Source organism: Entelurus aequoreus, linkage group LG12 (assembly GCF_033978785.1).
Source record: "Entelurus aequoreus isolate RoL-2023_Sb linkage group LG12, RoL_Eaeq_v1.1, whole genome shotgun sequence".
NCBI lineage: Eukaryota > Metazoa > Chordata > Actinopteri > Syngnathiformes > Syngnathidae > Entelurus > Entelurus aequoreus.
The window spans coordinates 11571171-11590241 of record NC_084742.1 but is presented as its reverse complement, the minus strand read 5'-3'; the positions used below and the strand labels follow the sequence as shown (position 1 = coordinate 11590241).

Sequence of the window (19071 nt, the reverse complement as noted above, 5' to 3'; positions counted from 1 at the left end):
AGAATGACTCTCTTTCTAGGTTCAAAATGTCAGCTATCGGGTCCCCTGGACGCTAACTCGCTTTGACAGCTGCCAGAAGACATTGGACTTGGAGTGCTTACCCGCACGGTGTTCACTGCAAGTGAGACTGCAACTGGTTTCGCTGGTCTTAAAAAAGCCACACGGAGGTCATGCTTAGATGTCGGGCAGTAGTACTTGTGTACTAGAGAGGAATACTGCAGTAATGTTGAATAATGTGACCTAATACACAATGTCAGAGTATTAACAAGATTACAACTTTTCATATCACAGCTTTCCAAAGCTCATTATCAACTCTCACTTCTTCTTCTTAGCCGGGCAGCGTTCCCAGCAACATCCCCAAATGTGGGGATGAGTCTCATTCTTCCCCCTGAAGGCATCATTCTGTGGTGTGTGTGTGTGTGTGTGTTCTTGTATTTCTACCCTTCTCGAGACACCGACAAGGAAAAGTACCTTCCATATGAGGACCAGTGAATGAGTTAGGACCGAAATCATGGTCCCAATACGGAAAACCATTGCATCTAATAGAGAGCCAAATACTAGAGTCCGTGAACATTGCTCCAAAGTCAGGATGTTTTGTTGATTTAATGTGCATACAAAAGTAAACATTGACAGGTGCAAAAGCAGCAATATATGATAAAACAAGCTAAAGAAGGACTTCCCTATTCATCCCCCAAAAAAACGGCTACATGAACAGCTGATTTTACGACTTCCGGTGCTGATGTAAGACAACCCGCGTCCCATATGTGACCATAGGATGAACAAATACACTACGGCACTAAGACTATAGTGGCCATTAACAGTTAGCTTCTACAGCTGGGTTGTCCAAAGTGCGGCACAGGGGCCATCTGTGGTCCGTGACTCCTTTTGTCACCGCCCTTAAGCACATTACAAAAAAACAAAAAATAGAGATCTCATTTGCACCACTGGTGGTGAAATCTATCAAAATGAGGGTGGTCCCAAAAAGGAGGGATTTTTCAAATTGACTGTGTGTCGGTTTTAAAAGTGCTCCTCCTCTGGTCAACATATGAAATAACAAGTGTGTGTAAAAAAACAAAAAAACTGAAGTGTTCCCCCTCTGGCCAACATATGTAACAACAAGTGTGTGTAAGAAATTGAAATGCGCCCCCTTTGGCCAAAATTAATTTAAAAAAATAAAATAAATATGTATACAGAGACACACTGTAATAACTTGAAGTAAATAATGAAGATCTCACCACACCTAGTGTGTTTGTGACAATCATTAAAAAGATGAAGAAGAACATTACAAACCAAGGGAGCACTTTAGTATGGGGAGCACATATTCACCATTAATTAGTTGCTTATCAACATGCAAATTAGTAACATATTGGCTCTTAATTAGACATTATTAAGTACTTATTAATGCCCTATTCTGCATGGCCTAATTATACAACCAGTAAGCCATTAACTAAGAGTCTTCCCTTAATAACCTCAGAATTATTGCTTACTAGTAACCCTAACCCTAACCCTTATATGTTCCCCTAGTGTCCAAATAACTCTAAAGTAAGTCTTTGTTACTTAGAATATGTTACCACCAATTACAAAAAAAAATTACTAAACGCTTACCTTTTTTATATTTGCATAGTATGTATATATTATTAATGTTGTAAATTCAAATCTTTATGTATCTAGAAAGGGTGGTCCTAAAGAGGTAGGCATTTTTCGGAGGTCTCAAGAAGGTAACACATACAAGAATGTGTGTGTGTGTGTACGCGTGGGTCTTCTCTATTTTCTTAACATAGACACAAGCTCGCTGTTCCATTTCCTAGTTATTTGCCAGATTGTTATGTTTTCCATGAGAAAATAAACAACACGAAATGAAAACAAACTTCCATTTGGTCCGCTTTGTCAAGCTGGTGAATAATGCACTGTGTACAATATACACAACACACACACACACACACACACACACACACACACACACACACACACACACACACACACGCACACACACAGAGAGAGAAACGTAACACATAGAAATGAAATGTATAGTTGCTGCTCCCCATGAATTTTGAGTTGTTTGTATGGAATATTGAAGGCGGGGAGCTCATGATTGTCTGATTCATTTTTGTTTGCTAGCATGTATGCGAGCAAGAACCCGACAAATAAACATATCTCATTTGGGACTTTTTGGGACCAACGCGACAGAGATTGGATAGTTTAGTGAGGCGCTCGGATTCTATGACGGCGTGCCGAGAAGTCGATCAAATTTGACTATTTAGAGATGAGTTTCTCGAACATGTTGGAGCACTGATGAAATGGAGCTGGCAATTTTAGGGCCGCTTTGTTACCTAAAGTGGCCCCAAAGAGATTGGAGCCTATCTATTTGTACACGAGAAAGTCAGTGGACACAGGAAACGACGAAAATAAAAAAGACCATCTTTCCCCTGAAGGAACTAGAAGTCCAAATATTGTCCAAAGTATCCCCAAAACGGACTTGCCCCTAAAATTCCCGGTGCTCTAAAACAGTGGTCCCCAACTACAGGGCCGCGGCCCGGTACCGGTTTGTGGATCGATTGAAATAAAAAAATACAAATAAAAAAGTATTTATTTTTTTTATTAAATCAACATAAAAAACACAAGATACACTTACAATTAGTGCACCAACCCAAAAAACCTCCCTCCCCAATTTACACTCATTCACACTCATTTGCACAAAAGGGTTGTTTCTTTTCTGTTATTTCTGGTTCCTACATTATATATCAATATAGATCAATACAGTCTGCAGTGATACAGTCCATAAGCAGGCATGATCGTATTTTTTTATGACATAAAAAAATAAAAATACCATTGTGTTATATGGCCTTTCCTTTTAACAACACTCAGTAAACTTTTGGGAACTGAGGAGACCAATTTCAGGTGGAATTATTTCCCATTCTTGCTTGATGTACAGCTTAAGTTCTGGACTACAGGCAGGCCAGTCTAGTACTCGCACTCTTTTACTACGAAGCCATGCTGTTTTAACATGTGCAGAATGTGGCTTGGCATTGTCTTGCTGAAATAAGCAGGGGCGTCCATGAAAAGGACGTTGCTTGGATGGCAACATATATTGCTCCAAAACCTGTATGTACCTTTCAGCATTAATGGTGCTTTCACAGATGTGTAAGTTACCCATGCCTTGGGCACTAATACACCCCCATACCATCACAGATGCTGGCTTTTGAACTTTGCACCTATAACAATCCGGATGGTTCTTTTCCTCTTTGGTCGGAAAGACACGACGTCCACAATTTCCAAAAACAATTTGAAATGTGGACTCGTCAGACCACAGAACACTTTTCCACTTTGCATTAGTCCATTTTAGATGAGCTCGGGCCCAGCGAAGCCGGTGGCGTTTCTGGGTGTTGTTGATAAATGGCTTTCGCTTTGCATAGTAGAGTTTTAACTTGCACTTACAGATGTAGCGACGAACTGTAGTTACTGACAGTGGTTTTCTGAAGTGTTCCTGAGCCCATGTGGTGATATCCTTTACACACTAATGAGTGAGTGATCGAAGGTCACGGGCATTCAATGTTGGTTTCCAGCCTTGCCGCTGTTGGTTTTCAGCCTTGCCGCTTACGTGCAGTGATTTCTCCAGATTATCTGAACCTTTTGATGATATTACGGACCGTAGATGGTGAAATCCCTAAATTCCTTGCAATAGCTCGTTGAGAAATGTTGTTCTTAAACTGTTCGACAATTTGCTCACGCATTTGTTTACAAAGTGGTGACTGAGTATTTCATGGAAGATGCTTCTATACCCAATCATGGCACCCACCTGTTCCCAATTAGCCTGTTCACCCGTGGGATGTTCCAAATAAGTGTTTGATGAGCATTCCTCAACTTTCTCAGTCTTTTTTTCCACTTGTGCCAACTTTTTTGTAACATGTTGCTGGCATCAAATTCCAAATGAGCTAATATTTGTAAAAAATAACGAAGTTCACCAGTTTGAACAGTATCTTGTCTTTGCAGTCTATTCAATTGAATATAGGTTAAATCATTTTAAAAACATTGTATTCTCTTTTTATTTACGATTTACACAACTTTACTGGTTTTGGGTTTTGTAGATACTTAAAAAATGGTCATAAGCTTTATTCACATAAGTTGTACTATATACTTTTTCTTCCATGTTTGTTATTGTAAATCATTCTTAAAGGCCATAATTCGTTTTGCTGTGTGTAATCTTTTGTATGATTTATTAATATCCTTTTTTGTCTCTCTAAAGTTCTCATTGAATATTGTGAAGACTGGAAGATGATCAGTGATATCGGTAATTAACAAACCACTCTTAGTATTGTTATTAAAGTCATTAGTGAATATATTGTCTATTTAAGTGAGACTGTGTTCTGTTATTCTACTTGCTGTAGTATTTTTTGGGTACAGGCTCATACTGTTCATTGTGTTTATGAAGTCATCAATTGCTTTTTGCTTATTTGGGTTCAGAGGATCAATGTTGAAGTCTCCACATAAATAAAGGACTTAAGTGTAAAATGGCACTCTAAGACGCTTGATAAATACAGCCCCAGATGTGTTTTCCACATACACTGCTACTCCACCTCCACTTTTATTATTCCTGTTAATATAGTTAGGTTTATATCCATCCAATTCAATTATCCAACTATTCATCCAGCCCTAGTTGATAGTCGAATCAGGCCTTAGCATTGAATCGTCAAATAATCGACTATTCTGAGTAAGGATGGGTACCGTTCAAATTTGAACCGATACGGTACCAATTCCCAGGTACCAGGAATCGGTACTGACGGTACCAATTTTCGGTGCTTTCGTGTGTGTAATAAATACTAATTGTCTTTGATAATAAAAAAAAAAATGAGCTGATTATGATAGCTGCTGTCCAGTTGTTTCATCTTGTTTTATTATCACATTTCTCAGTCTCATTTGAAAGTATGCCACTAAGTTACAATTACAGTTGCAAGTCCAAGATGTTAGATGGCAGTAGCGTATAGTTTATAGTCAGTTGGTCATTTCAGTCTTTGCTGTCTGTTGCTGGGCCCTGCAAAGTATTAATACTGTAAGTAGTGTACTAATTACGCACCATCTTTTTGATTGGAATGTGCATCTTAGTTGTAGTTTTCAATACAAATTCGAAAGTGTTCAAATTAAAATGCTAATCAGTAGCAAAGCCAATGTATAAGCATCAACCTAACACATTTTTGGAAAAGTAGTGCCTTATTTAATTTATGTTGGAGTGGTTTTTGAGTCAATTTCTGCTGGGGTGATTGCTAAATGGGTGGCATAGCTCGGTTGGTCGGGCGGCTGTGCCAGCAACTTGAGGGTTCCCGGTTTGATCCCCGCTTCCGACATCCTAGTCACTGCCGTTGTGTCCTTGGGCAAGACACTTTACCCACCTACTCCCAGTGCCAACCACACTGGTTTAAATGTAACTTGGATATTGGGTTTCACTATGTAAAGCGCCTTGAGTCACTAGAGAAAAGCACTATATAAATATAATTAAATTCACTTCACTTCACTTCAAGTGCTGTGTTGGCAGCTGAGTCGGCAAACGGGCAACCCGATCGGTGCCCAGTACTACCGAAAAGTACCGAATTCAGTATTCATCCCTAATACAGAGACACCCGTACATTCCTGATGAGCCACCATTATGTTGAAAAGCTACTGATTAATAACGGTCGGAACGCCTCCCTGGTGAGACGTTCTGTGCGTTTCCCGCCGGGAGGAGGCCCCGGTGTAGACCTAGGACACGCTGGAGGAGATTGAAAGTCTCGCAGCAGGCCTGGTAACACCTTGGTGTTCCCACGGTGGAACTGAAAGAGGCGGCCAGAGACCGTGAAGTTTAGCTTCGCGCTCTCTTGGATAAACAGAAGAAAATGAATGATAACAAGTGTCTTTCATGCTATGAATTAGCAACGCCTGTTCGCCTTTTTTTGACATCAGCGAAACTAAACAGCCAAATATTAGAACTGGTTTGGCCCGAAGGGAACTGTTAAAAAGATTTGATCTGGGACAAAAGGTCAGCATGTTCTGTATTCCCGTTAAAGATGAAATCATCCTGTTTTTATCAACATACTCACTGTTGTTTTGTGATATATTAAAAAAGAGCCTCGTGCTTCATGTGATTTTTCACCAGTAAATGTTTGAACGCGCTGTGATTCAGACCAGAACAGACACAAGAACTACAAACCCCGTTTCCATATGAGTTGGGAAATTGTGTTAGATGTAAATATAAACGGAATACAATGATTTGCAAATCATTTTCAACCCATATTCAGCTGGATATGCTACAAAGACAACATATTTGATGTTCAAACTGATACACTTTTTTTTTTTTTGCAAATAATCATTAACTTTAGAATTTGATGCCAGCAACACGTGACAAAGAAGTTGGGAAAGGTGGCAATAAATACTGATAAAGTTGAGGAATGCTCATCAAACACTTATTTGGAACATCCCACAGGTGAACAGGCAAATTGGGAACAGGTGGGTGCCATGATGGGGAATAAAAGTAGATTCCATGAAATGCTCAGTCATTCACAAACAAGGATGGGGCGAGGGTCACCACTTTGTCAACAAATGCGTGAGCAAATTGTTGAACAGTTTAAGAAAAACTTTTCTCAACCAGCTATTGCAAGGAATTTAGGGATTTCACCATCTACGGTCCGTAATATCATCAAATGGTTCATAGAATCTGGAGAAATCACTGCATGTAAGCAGCCAAGCCCGTGACCTTCGATCCCTCAGGCTGTACTGCATCAACAAGCGACATCAGTGTGTAAAGGATATCACCACATGGGCTCAGGAACACTTCAGAAACCCACTGTCAGTAACTACAGTTGGTCGCTACATCTGTAAGTGCAAGTTAAAACTCTCCAATGCAAGGTGAAAACCGTTGATCAACAACACCCAGAAACGCCGTCGGCTTCGCTGGGCCTGAGCTCATCTAAGATGGACTGATACAAAGTGGAAAAGTGTTCTGTGGTCTGACGAGTCCACATTTCAAATTGTTTTTGGAAACTGTGGACGTCGTGTCCTCCGGACCAAAGAGGAAAATAACCATTGTTATAGGCGCAAAGTTGAAAAGCCAGCATGTGTGATGGTATGGGGGTGTATTAGTGCCCAAGACATGGGTAACTTACACATCTGTGAAGGCGCCATTAATGCTGAAAGGTACATACAGGTTTTGGAGCAACATATGTTGCCATCCAAGCAACGTTACCATGGACGCCCCTGCTTATTTCAGCAAGACAATGCCAAGTCATGTGTTACATCAACATGGCTTCATAGTAAAAGAGTGCGGGTACTAGACTGGCCTGCCTGTAGTCCAGACCTGTCTCCCATTGAAAATGTGTGGCGCATTATGAAGCCTAAAATACCACAATGGAGACCCCCGGACTGTTGAACAACTTAAGCTGTACATCAAGCAAGAATGGGAAAGAATTCCACCTGAGAAGCTTAAAAAATGTGTCTCCTCAGTTCCCAAACATTTACTGAGTGTTGTTAAAAGGAAAGGCCATGTAACACAGTGGTGAACATGCCCTTTCCCAACTACTTTGGCACGTGTTGCAGCCATGAAATTCTAAGTTAATTATTATTTGCAAAAAAATAAATAAAGTTTATGAGTTTGAACATCAAATATCTTGTCTTTGTAGTGCATTCAATTGAATATGGGTTGAAAAGGATTTGCAAATCATTGTATTCCGTTTATAATTACATCTAACACAATTTCCCAACTCATATGGAAACGGGGTTTGTACAAGGGACAAATACACATCGGAATACCCGCCACTAGCCTTTCTTAGTTTGGGTTTAGTTTAGAACAGGGGTCGGCCACCCAAAATGTTGAAAGAGCCATATTGGACCAAAAATAAATACAAAAAACAAATCTGTCTGGAGCCGCAAAAAATGAAAAGCTGTAAATAAGTTTTATAATGAAGGCAACACATGACATAAGTGTCTATATTAGCTATAATAGCCTACTATCAAAATGACTAATAAGCAGGCTGAAGCAAATCTCTAATATTTATTCTACACATTTTTACAACATTAGAAACCATTAGTAAAACAGAGGCTACTTAGAAGGTGAGATCACCCCTGGACATGACTGGCTTTTAATGGCCAAAGGTATAGATGTGTGTGTCCAGGTTCAGGGAAACGGCAGACTGTCTTCTTTTAATAGATGTATTACAATCTTAGGCAAGCTAGGTAACGTTTGCTGTGGTCTGGAACAACATGGCACACAAACAGCTATGAAAAATGCAGTCAATATTACCTACAGATAATGTGTCATGAGACATACAAAATTAAATTATATACAAAGAGGATAAAATTAAAGGAAATTAAATGAGCACAAATATACCTACAAATGAGGCATAATGATGCAATATGTACATAAAGCTAGCCTAAATAGCCTGATTACCACTCCAACAAGTCAATAACATCAACAAAGCGCACCTTTGTGCATTAACGCACAGCATGAAACTTTTGGTGGACAAAATGAGACCAAGAAGGAGTGGAAGATTTTACATGTACACAAACTGTTGCGTCACAGTCCACACTATGGTGAGTTCAAGAACCGCCGAAATGAGTAGGACAAAACCATGCTCACCCAATACTCTCATCGGTGAAGCATACACACAAACATATTAAACAGTGGGCTTTCTAAACAATTGGGAAGGTTTCTGTCATCTTTGTCCTCAAACAAAAACCATACTAAAACAAAAAAAATACTTATTTTTTCCCCCATCTTTTTCCATTTTCAATCCTTTTTTAAAATTGCTCTTGGGAGCCACTAGGGCGGCGCTAAAGAGCCACGGGTTGCTGACCCCCGGTTTAGAAGATTAGTCCTTAAATTCCATAAATGTCCTCAAAGTACATGGCAGAGTGTTATAACATGTTTGTTTTTTTCCATGGCAGGAGTTTGCGGCCCTCACAAAGGAGCTGAACGCCTGCAGGGAGCAGCTGCTGGAGAAGGAGGAGGAGATCTCCGAGCTAAAGGCCGAGAGGAACAACACCAGGGTGAGCGCCGCCCATGTTAGCTCAGCTTAATTTTCATGCTAATTAGCTTTGGCGAGAACAGCACAATCCTCCGACTCCCATGATTGCAGCGATGTGATTTTTATGGTAGCTGCTGTTGGAGCATCTGGAGTGTCTGGTGTCGCGACACGAGCGTTCTCTGCGCATGACGGTGGTCAAGAGGCAGGCCCAGTCGCCCTCTGGGGTCTCCAGTGAGGTGGAGGTCCTCAAAGCCCTCAAGTCCTTGTTTGAGCATCACAAAGCCCTTGACGAGAAGGTACAAACACACTTTTCAACTCCCCCCTCAGAGAAGGCTCTTTAACCCCCAAAAACATTCTAATTAGTTGGAATAGCACAATTTTGATCAGCTAGCACATGGGTGTCAAACGCTTGCAAAGGGTTCTGGGTATTTGTTCTGTTGTGTTTATGTTGTGTTACGGTGCGGATGTTCTCCCGAAATGTGTTTGTCATTCTTGTTTGGTGTGGATTCACAGTGTGGCGTATATTTCTAACAGTGTTAATTCGGCCACCTTCAGTGTAACCTGTATCGCTCTTGATCAAGTATGCATTGCATTCCCGTGTGTTTGCGTAAAGAAACCGCACATATCTTGGGGCTGGGCCGGCACGTTGTTAGAATGGATGAAAAGCGGACGTGAAATTAAGGCAGTGCCTTTAAGGCACGCCCCCAAGACTGTGGTCCGGGTGTACTACGAGATATAATGACTGATGAACACCTATGTTCGATAATGAAGGTTGCCTCAGCTCAAAGCCTGAGCCCCGACATTAATGAACTAGCATCCAAGAAAAGATGGCAGTTAACTGGCTTGGGCACATCAGATTAGATCAGTGTGTTGCAAACTGAGCAGTTTAAAGTCCTGAATGGTTGGTTTATTCATTGTTGTTTTATTTTCAAATTTATTAGCCTGTGTAAAAGTTAATGTTGATATTTACCTCAGAAGGCTGCAAATAGAAAAGAGGCATTCAATTTTTATTTAAATTGTATTTGATATGCCATTGATATTTTTGTATTATTATTATTTGAAACTCGATTTTGCATGTCACTATAAAGTTATATAAGCCTTCCTTGTTCAATATTCAATGCAAAACTTGTTTGGGTCCCTATTAAAAGGTTAATTTGTTCAACCTTGGCCCGCGGCTTTGTTCAGTTTAAAATGTTGGCCCACTCTGTATTTGAGTTTGACACCCCTGAGCTAGTGGTAACAACTTTATGAATTTGCATTTGTTTTATCCAAAAACTGTGATACTCCATAGCAAACAGAAGTGAACTTTCTTCAACACCTATTCCATTCATATTTGCCAACCCTCCCGATTTTCCCGGGAGACTCCCGAATTTCAGTGCCCCTCCCGAAAATCTCCCAGGGCAACCATTCTCCCGAATTTCTCCCGATTTCCACCCGGACAACAATATTGGGGGCGTGCCTTAAAGGCACTGCCTTTAGCGTCCTCTCTCACTTGAAAAGGAGACTATAATATATGTCTCCGTTATCCATAGGTTTATCTATAACCCATAAAGTAGGCAGGCACGGAGCTATTTCTCAGTGGCATGTTAATACACTGACACACAACATCCGGATTCCCATCATGCATTGCTTCAAAACTACGGCAAGTAGTAATGTCCAAAAACATAACAGAGACGAAGCAGAAGAACGAAGAAGAGACATGGCGACGACGAGTAAGAAGAAGAAGTACGCTTGCAAGTTCCGAAATGATTGGAAAAAATAATTTCAGTTCATCCAGGACAGCTCGAAGGGGAAGGGGTATGCTGCCTGCACATTTTGTAGATCAGGGGCCGTACTTATCAAGCTTCTTAGAGTGCCATTTTACACTTAAGTCCTGAGAATTTGCGAAATTTAGTCCTACTCTCAAACTTAAGAATAAAAGCTTTTTATCAACGTTCTTAAGTCTAAGAATCACTCCTACTCTCCACGATATTTAAGAGACCTTCAGAGGTGTCTTTAGTGGTTAGGAGTTGCCAGCAGGGGATGGCACTGAGGCGAGAGAGACGTGCGCGAACATTCAGGGAGCGGAACGATGTTCTGGATTTGTTTGATGACGAGCAGCTGATCAAACGGTATCGTTTAGACAGAGCGGGTATTATTTTTGTCACAGATTTAATACTTTTCGATTCCATGTTGATTTCTGCATGTGGCTGCAGTGGGCTAGTATATATAGAGCCACCCACACCAGTTTCAAATTAGTTGCCTAATTAATGAATTGGAAAGAAAATGTTGTGACAGTAGCGTATGTGTGTGGCCGTGAGGTGAGTGACGTCAGTGAGTGTGTGGGCGACAGAAGAGAGGGAGCGGTAGCGTGAATGCCGGCGGGGACTAGTATTATTTTGTTGTTTATTGTCAAAATATACACTCTCATTGTCCACTTAAATATTTCCAAGATATTTCTTTATTCTTAGACAACGGATTCCCTTCCGTGATTGGTCATTTCTATGGACACAGAAATGACGTCACCTAAAATTCCATTTACGGCACATAGTAATGTCGTAATTCAGCTCTGAGTGTGACACTTAAGATTCAGTCCTACACTTCGCTGAAAGTGTGAGTAAGACGCTTGATAACTAACTTTTAAGTGCAGCTTTCAGCGAAGAATTTATTTACTCTGAAGTCAACTCTTAGCAGACTTCTTAGGAGTAATTCTGAGAAGCTTGATAAGTACGGCCCCAGTTTTCTCCATTGAACACGGTGGCCGAATGGATATACTCGTTCATGAACGGATTATTTATATAAATATGGATAAAGAAATACTTGAAAATATATACACAACCCCCCCATCTCCCGAATTTGGAGGTCTCAAGGTTGGCAAGTATGATTCCATTCTAAATTTAACAGATTAACGCAATTTTGAGCTCCGTCCAAAAAATTGTAATTTAATTGTTTACCACTAACTTTAAACATTAAATGTGATAGTTCGCTTTCTATAATGGCCATTTTATCTTGAAGGCTAGTGCTATATTTAGCCCAAATACATGAACTAAAACTCAAAAAGTCATTTTCATTTAATGGATTAACACAAATTTTATCCAAACACTGTTGAAGTGTATTGCTGGTCTTGTCTCCCCCTCCGGGGCAGAAGGAGGGCAACACGGCTGCGTAGCTGGATGGAAAAAAAAAAGTCCGACACGCTTTGCTGAACAAAAAGTTGCTTTGTTACAACCGAGCGTCAGTACCCGGAGGAATCTAACTCAAAAAAATGAAGGGCTCCTAACTTGGAAAAGCCAAACCACAAGTCTTATATTCCTACCTCCTGTCTGTGTGTGTGTGTGTGTCTGTGTGTGTGTGTGTGTGTGTGTAAGTCACACATCCTGACCATAAAAGGAGATGTTTGTGTGTAAGTGTCTGGAAAACAACTGCTTTAAGTCATAACTTAAATGTTGGCGTTGAGCTAGACAGGTAGTCTCGTCTCAAGGATATGGTTATCACTTTTGCATTCCGAAGTCCCAAATAGGGCCTCTTTCCTACGAGAAGTGATCCAATCCACCTGCAAATATCAAACTAAGGGGCCTTATCTTATTATGTGCTCAAACTGAAATACCACCGTTTACTTAAACTTGAAGGTTTGCTTTCTCCAAGATGAATATGAACATTCACCACATGTAGAACATTATATGAGTTAATTAATTCACTTCACGGTCATTGTTAGTAGCAATCAGAATTTAACTTGTTCTATCTTGACAACTAATGCTAGCTTTGTCCATAAAAATATGAACACTTATTTTGTCACACTTTACATTCTAATTTATTGGATTAAAAAAGAACATCATTCAATAGTTTAAAAAAATACCATAATTTGATGAACACCAGTTTTATTTTAAAACTGTTTTTGTTTATAGCTAGCTGTTGTTAGCGTTCCTAATTTGCTGGCTAATGCTAGATTGGACCAACAGCTAATGTTAGTTTCATCCCAAAATATTTTGTCATTTCATGGATTCCCACTCGGTTGTTTTTTCATTATGATGGTTTACCTCAAGCTCTACCAAAAAGATTAGGATTTTTTTCTATTTAAAAAAAACCCCCATAATTTAATGAACACCAGTTTTATTTTAGAACTGTTTTTGTTTATAGCTAGCTGTTGTTAGCTTTCTTAATTTGCAGGCTAATGCTAGTTTGGACCAACGGCTGATATTAGTTTCGTCCCAAAATATTTTGTCATTTCATGGATTCCCACTCTGTTGTTTTTTTATTATGATGGTTTACCTCAAGCTTTACCAAAAAATTTGGATTTTTTTCTATTTAAAAAAAACAACATCATTTGATGAACACCAGTTTTATTTCAAAACTGTTTTTGTTTATAGCTAGCTGCTGTTAGCGTTCTTAATTTGCTGGCTAATGCTAGTTTGGACTAACAGCTAATGTTAGTTTTGTCCCAAAATATTTTGTAATTTCATGGATTCCCACTAAAGTTAAAGTTAAAGTTAACTTTAACTTTAACTTTGACATTAACTTAACTTTAACTTTAACTTAACTTAATTCCCATTCGGTTGTTTTTTTTTAATGTTTTATTGTAATTTAGCCATTAATAAAGCTAGCAATAGTCAGCACATTTAATTAGCTTTAGCCATGAAAATAAACATGTTTGTTTGTTTCTTTGTTTGAGGTGAGGGAGCGACTGCGGGTGTCATTGGAGAGGGTGTCTGTCTTGGAGGAGGAGCTTACAGCAGCCAATCAGGAGGTAAGAGACTGTTAAGTCGGACCTAAAGTCCTTGACGGGCATGTCAGTGGAGGACCGAAGGTTTGACAGTCCATTAGTAGTGTTGGGGGGGGGGTCAAATACTTAACAGTACGCCTGTCAGTCTCAGACTGACGACCCGCTGGACCTTGGCGGCGTTTCAGGAAATAGACACATCCGCACCTCAGATGCTTGGGCGCTAAATTGATTTGTGACGGTGACAAAGACAAGAAAAGGCTTTGCCTGTGTGTCCACCTGCAGGACCTGAAGACCAGACATGAAAGAGACACTGTAATTCACAGATTAATTCATCGTGTCATGTTGGCGTCCTTTCATCTTCAGCATGAATGATGATGAAGATGATGCTCAGACGCGACCAGACCTCGTTACGCCTTCGTTAAAAATAATCAACATCTGTCTTTATAAGCTTTTTTAACACATAAACACGTATACTGTTGTTATACATTACGTTATTATTGTTATTTTTCATCTTATGTCAAACCATAACTGTGTCCATCAAGTAAACTACTTTGCTATTATTACTTTATAACCATAAACTATTATTCCTATTTACCAGATCAGTGTTTCTTAACAATAACAATGTTTACAGCTAAAAAAATATCGGTTTTTCAACTGTTGTCTATATGGGCCGCAGCGGTACTCAGTTGTAGTACACTCTTTCTCCACTTGTGGCAGTAATGGTAATCGCATAAGAAGTCTGAAGCTAAAGTCATACAGAAGTTTCTGAAGTACAAAAAATTTGACTAAAGTGGGGAAGATGTCATTTCATTATATTGACAATTTATTTAAGAAACATTATTGTTATTACTACTTATTATTAATTTAGTATATTCATTTTGGCACTGCCTAATTGTATGTACATTTATTTCCCATAAGTTTTTATGAGTCCCATCTTTTGCAGTATATTTGATTATTGTTTTTAGGTTTTTATTTTTTAGGTTTATCCTGTTAAACTGTAAGTAGATTAGATATAGTTATCGAATGGAATTAAAATCAAGATTACTCTTCATTAATTGTACTAGATCACACTATTTAACCTCGTCGGACTTTCCAAATCTATTTAATTTTGATGGTATTTGCAATTCATTACATTTTAATATTAATTATTGTATTTTTTATATTATTATTTTAAAATGGTTTTCATGCAATTGAGGAAAACTAAATAAAAAATTTCCATGAAATAACTGCTAATTAATGGCTGACTAATAATAATAATATTATATAATTATGTGTTTTTTATTGATTATTTTTAGAAAAGCACAGACATTTTCTAACAAACACCAAACGGTTGTCACTGCATTATATAATATTGTTGTATTTCATCGTTCTAAAGTACAGACCATACTTTGTTACTATCACTACTACATAACCATAAAATATAATTTTTATTTACATTATTTAACCTACTGTAGTTGGATTTTTCAATTGTATTTAGTTTTGATGGTATTTCCGATTCATTAGATTATATTATTAAAAAAATGTTTGTTTGTTTCTCATTTCAACTGTGTGGCTTTGTTAATCCATTCCGTTTTCATGCATTTTAGGAAAAATATAACATTTTAAGATAAAAAAAAGTGAAGTTCACATTTTCAAGCAAACCCTTACTGTATGTCAATTTAAAGACTTATTTATATTTATGTAAAAAATGGTTCAAGAAGAACTAAAAAGTCTTCAGACTACCAACAGTTGAAAAAAGGAAGAAGAAAAGTTCAGAGCGACATATTTAGCAAAGTCTCATGATGTGTTTAAGTCAATGAATTTCCGCTGCGTGCCACGTTAACATCATTAGAGTCACATGACTGCCCGTTGTTGGACTCGCATGCTAACTCGGTCATTCACGCCAGCGTGTGCGCCCTCTTGCTGCAGATCGTGGCCTTACGTGAGCAGAATGCTCACATCCAGAGGAAGGTGGCGTCGGGCGACGGCGGCGACGACATCCTGGAGGGCGGCGAAGCTCAGCAGAAGGTCCATGGAAAGGTGAGTATATTGTAGTACTCTGTGTATACTATGAATACTGGTATATACTCTACATCAGGGGTGTCCAAACCTTTTCTCTGATGGACGCACACTGAAAAATCAAAGCATGCGGGGCCATTTTCAAAACCAATATAAATATTTTTTTAAACAACAGGCTCCCCTAAAGTTTGGTGCTAGGGACCAGGAAGGGTCTTAATCATAAAAATGTTAAAGATAAGTCGTAATCAAAAGTTGTTGTTTTTTGTATTAAACGCTTAAATCCCTGGATCAACTTCAGGTCTATCTGTCGATATAGACTTTTTTATTTATTTTTTTATATTCTGTGACTTTTTGTCAAAACCCTGTTTTTATGGCAAAAACACAAAATACGCAATATTTTCTAGGGCTGCGAGTCATTGGGCACCACACGATTTGATTCGATTCTTGTGGGTAAAGATTCTCGATTCAAAATCTATACTTTTTGAATAACATTCGATGCCAGTTCTATGATGAATGGAACAACTTTAGAACTGTTTATTTTATTTCCATAAAATAAACAGCTCTAAAGTAAATCTGTTCAGAAAATTTACATCAAAAATATGATTTGCCTGAGTGTCGATACAAGACAGATTGAAAAAAAAAAAAGTATATATTTTTTTATTTTTTAATCGATTAAGAAACGTTACAAATAAGAATCGTGATTAATCTGAAAATCTATTTTTTTTTCACACCCATATTTTCCTTCAAAAAATGTTCAAAGTGGAATATTTGATGTGAAGTAATTAGAGCCTTAAATAGGTCAATAATTCATAACATTGAATTGATTAGTATTTCTTGAGCAATGACATTTTTTTTTTTTTTTTTAAGTCCCGCTAAAATTATTGGGGATCCACAAGGACCCGACACATAAAAGTGTTTAAAAATTTTATTTTTTTTAACTTTCCAAACTTGAGTCTGTAAATCAGTGGTTCTCAAACTTTTATTTTACCAAGTACCACCTCAGAAAAAACGTGGCTCTCCAAGGACCACCATATTGACCTACATTAAATTACAGCAGCACAATAGGCCTAAGTATTCATTAAAAACAAGCCAGAGGTTTTATTTAACAAATGTATTTTTAATATTTTTGGCCCCTGTAACATTGCACACAGTTTGAACAGTAACACTGTGTTTGAAAATTCGGAAAATAAACCACTGTACTTTAATCGAGCGATTCTTTGGCATACCACTAGATGGAGCCCACGTAGTACCACAGTTTAAGAATTACTGCTCCAGATCAACTTCAGATCTATCCGTCAATTATAAGTGTTTATTTGTTTTGTCTGTTTTATGTATTTTTCGTCAAAGAAAATGGCAAACACACAAAATATTCATTATTTCCCCAAAAATATTTTAAAGTGGAATTTCTGAAGTGAAGTAATTGGAGCCTTAAATAGGTCAATAATTCATAACAATGTAGATTTTGATTCATTGTTTTTTTTAACAATGACTGCTATAAATAAATAAAAACTGCATGCATGGCCGCTGTGTGTTTATTAGAATCAACATTGCAACTTTTTCTAGTTAATTTTCACCTGTTTGCTCTTTTATTCCAACTTTGTTTATTTGTTTTTTTTCCTAGTAGTATTTTTAGAAAGTGCCACTGGGCGTTGAAAAATTAGCCGCGGACCGCAAACGGCCCCCGGGCCACACTTTGCACACCCCTGCGCTACATGCTAATGTCCCTCGCCCCCTCTGTCCTCTCAGCGGCTGTCCAACGGCTCCCTGGAGTCGGCGCGTGAGGCCAGCCAGGTGGTGGAGCTGCAGGACCTGCTGGAGAAGCAGAACTACGAGTTGGCCCAGATGAAGGAGCGCATGTCCTCGCTGTCGTCCCGCGTCTGCGAGGTGGAGCAGGAGCTGGAGACCGCTCGTAAGGACCTCATCAAGTCGGAGGAGATGAACAACAAGTACCAGCGGGACATCAAAGAGGTCAACATGGCACACTTGCATCCTTTAGTCCTTGAGTCTTGAAGAAATTGCCATTGTGCGTGTCATCAGTGGATCCAATCAGGAATTGTTTTGCTCGGATTGTGTGGCAGGAAATTAATCTTGTTTCACGAACCGAACCAAAAACATGACAAACAAAAAGATACTTTTCTTAAGAACGGCAAAGAAACTTTTTCCATCGCTTCTTTTTTTCTATAATAATAGCACAAGTAGCACAGTTAAATATATAGATTACATATAGGGCTACAACCAACTACTATTTTGGTAGTCGACGAGTCATTGAACATTTTAGCGATTAGCCATCTAGTTGTACACATATTCAGTGGCTTTAGCCATCAGCTCTAAAATTCAGCTTGAAATATTTTGAGGAATGTGCTAAATAACAATAAGAATCACCACTTCGTTGAAAAATATTTATGTATAGATTTTTTTCCACGCCCGTTTGGTTGTTACAATAATAACTCAATTAAACTTTTGTCCATTTAAAAGCAAGGGCAGGCAAAATGTTGCTCAACACAAATACGTTTTGTAAAAATGTAAACTAACACCAAAGCTATCTAGCTTTCCCAAAATGAAAAGAATATTTTGTGATGATGATGATGATAATGATGTGTTTAGAAAGATGCACCAAGGTGAAGTATATAGACCAAATTTAGCTGGCGGACTTGGGCTAAATTATATTTAAATCTATTTTTCACACAACTCCGTCTCTCTGTTGTTAACTAGCTAGCTAACAAGCTAACTACAGTATTTTACAGAGGAGAGTCGCAGACCGCACCCTCCAGATGTCCGACATGCCATACCCTTTAAAGAGGAACTGGGCAATCATTATGGAAAACAAGACGATGGATGTATTTTTTTTAATGCATTCTAACTTGTAAATTAACGTAAATTAAAGTCTGCTTACAGTGGAGCCAATGGTAGCCGCTCTATTCTGCCTATAAAGCCTTTAAAAAAACATCCAAAGACCTCCATCCATCCATCCATTTTCTACCGCTTGATCCCCTCTCGGGGTGCTGGAGCCTATCCCAGCTGCACTCTGGCGAAAGGTGGGGTACACCCTCTATTAAGGTTATATATACATGATGTAAGTATATATGTAATGTAGTAACAGGCACATTTATAATAACATTTAATATTTACGTATTTAAATAATTTTAAGCATACGCTGTGCATTAATTTAAAAGACTTTTTTTTCAACATCACTGATTAGTATAGTCATTGCTGACTTTATGAGAGCCAACAAACATAATAAAACATCACTTACTGTACAATGTCTGCTGTCATTTGGATGCCGACTGCTTGGATGTTGATATATTCCCATTTAGATGAAGAAGGGGGTTGAAACTAAGCGTCTTTTGTGTAGTTCTTGCCTTTCTGGGTCTAAATTGGCTGTCAAAA

General features: G+C 38.6%; 1 protein-coding gene across 9 annotated transcripts in view; it reads left to right on the top strand.

The window, feature by feature from the left end:
* The window catches only part of ppfia2 (PTPRF interacting protein alpha 2), a 149266-nt gene that overhangs the window by 89622 nt on the left and 40573 nt on the right, over window positions 1-19071 (top strand). For all 9 annotated transcript variants that reach the window (XM_062064700.1, XM_062064699.1, XM_062064698.1 and 6 more), the window contains 5 exons: window positions 8908-9009; window positions 9119-9283; window positions 13636-13710; window positions 15595-15705; window positions 17431-17652. In XM_062064700.1, the coding sequence (XP_061920684.1) occupies window positions 8908-9009; window positions 9119-9283; window positions 13636-13710; window positions 15595-15705; window positions 17431-17652 (675 nt within the window). The remainder of the gene's footprint in view (window positions 1-8907; window positions 9010-9118; window positions 9284-13635; window positions 13711-15594; window positions 15706-17430; window positions 17653-19071) is intronic.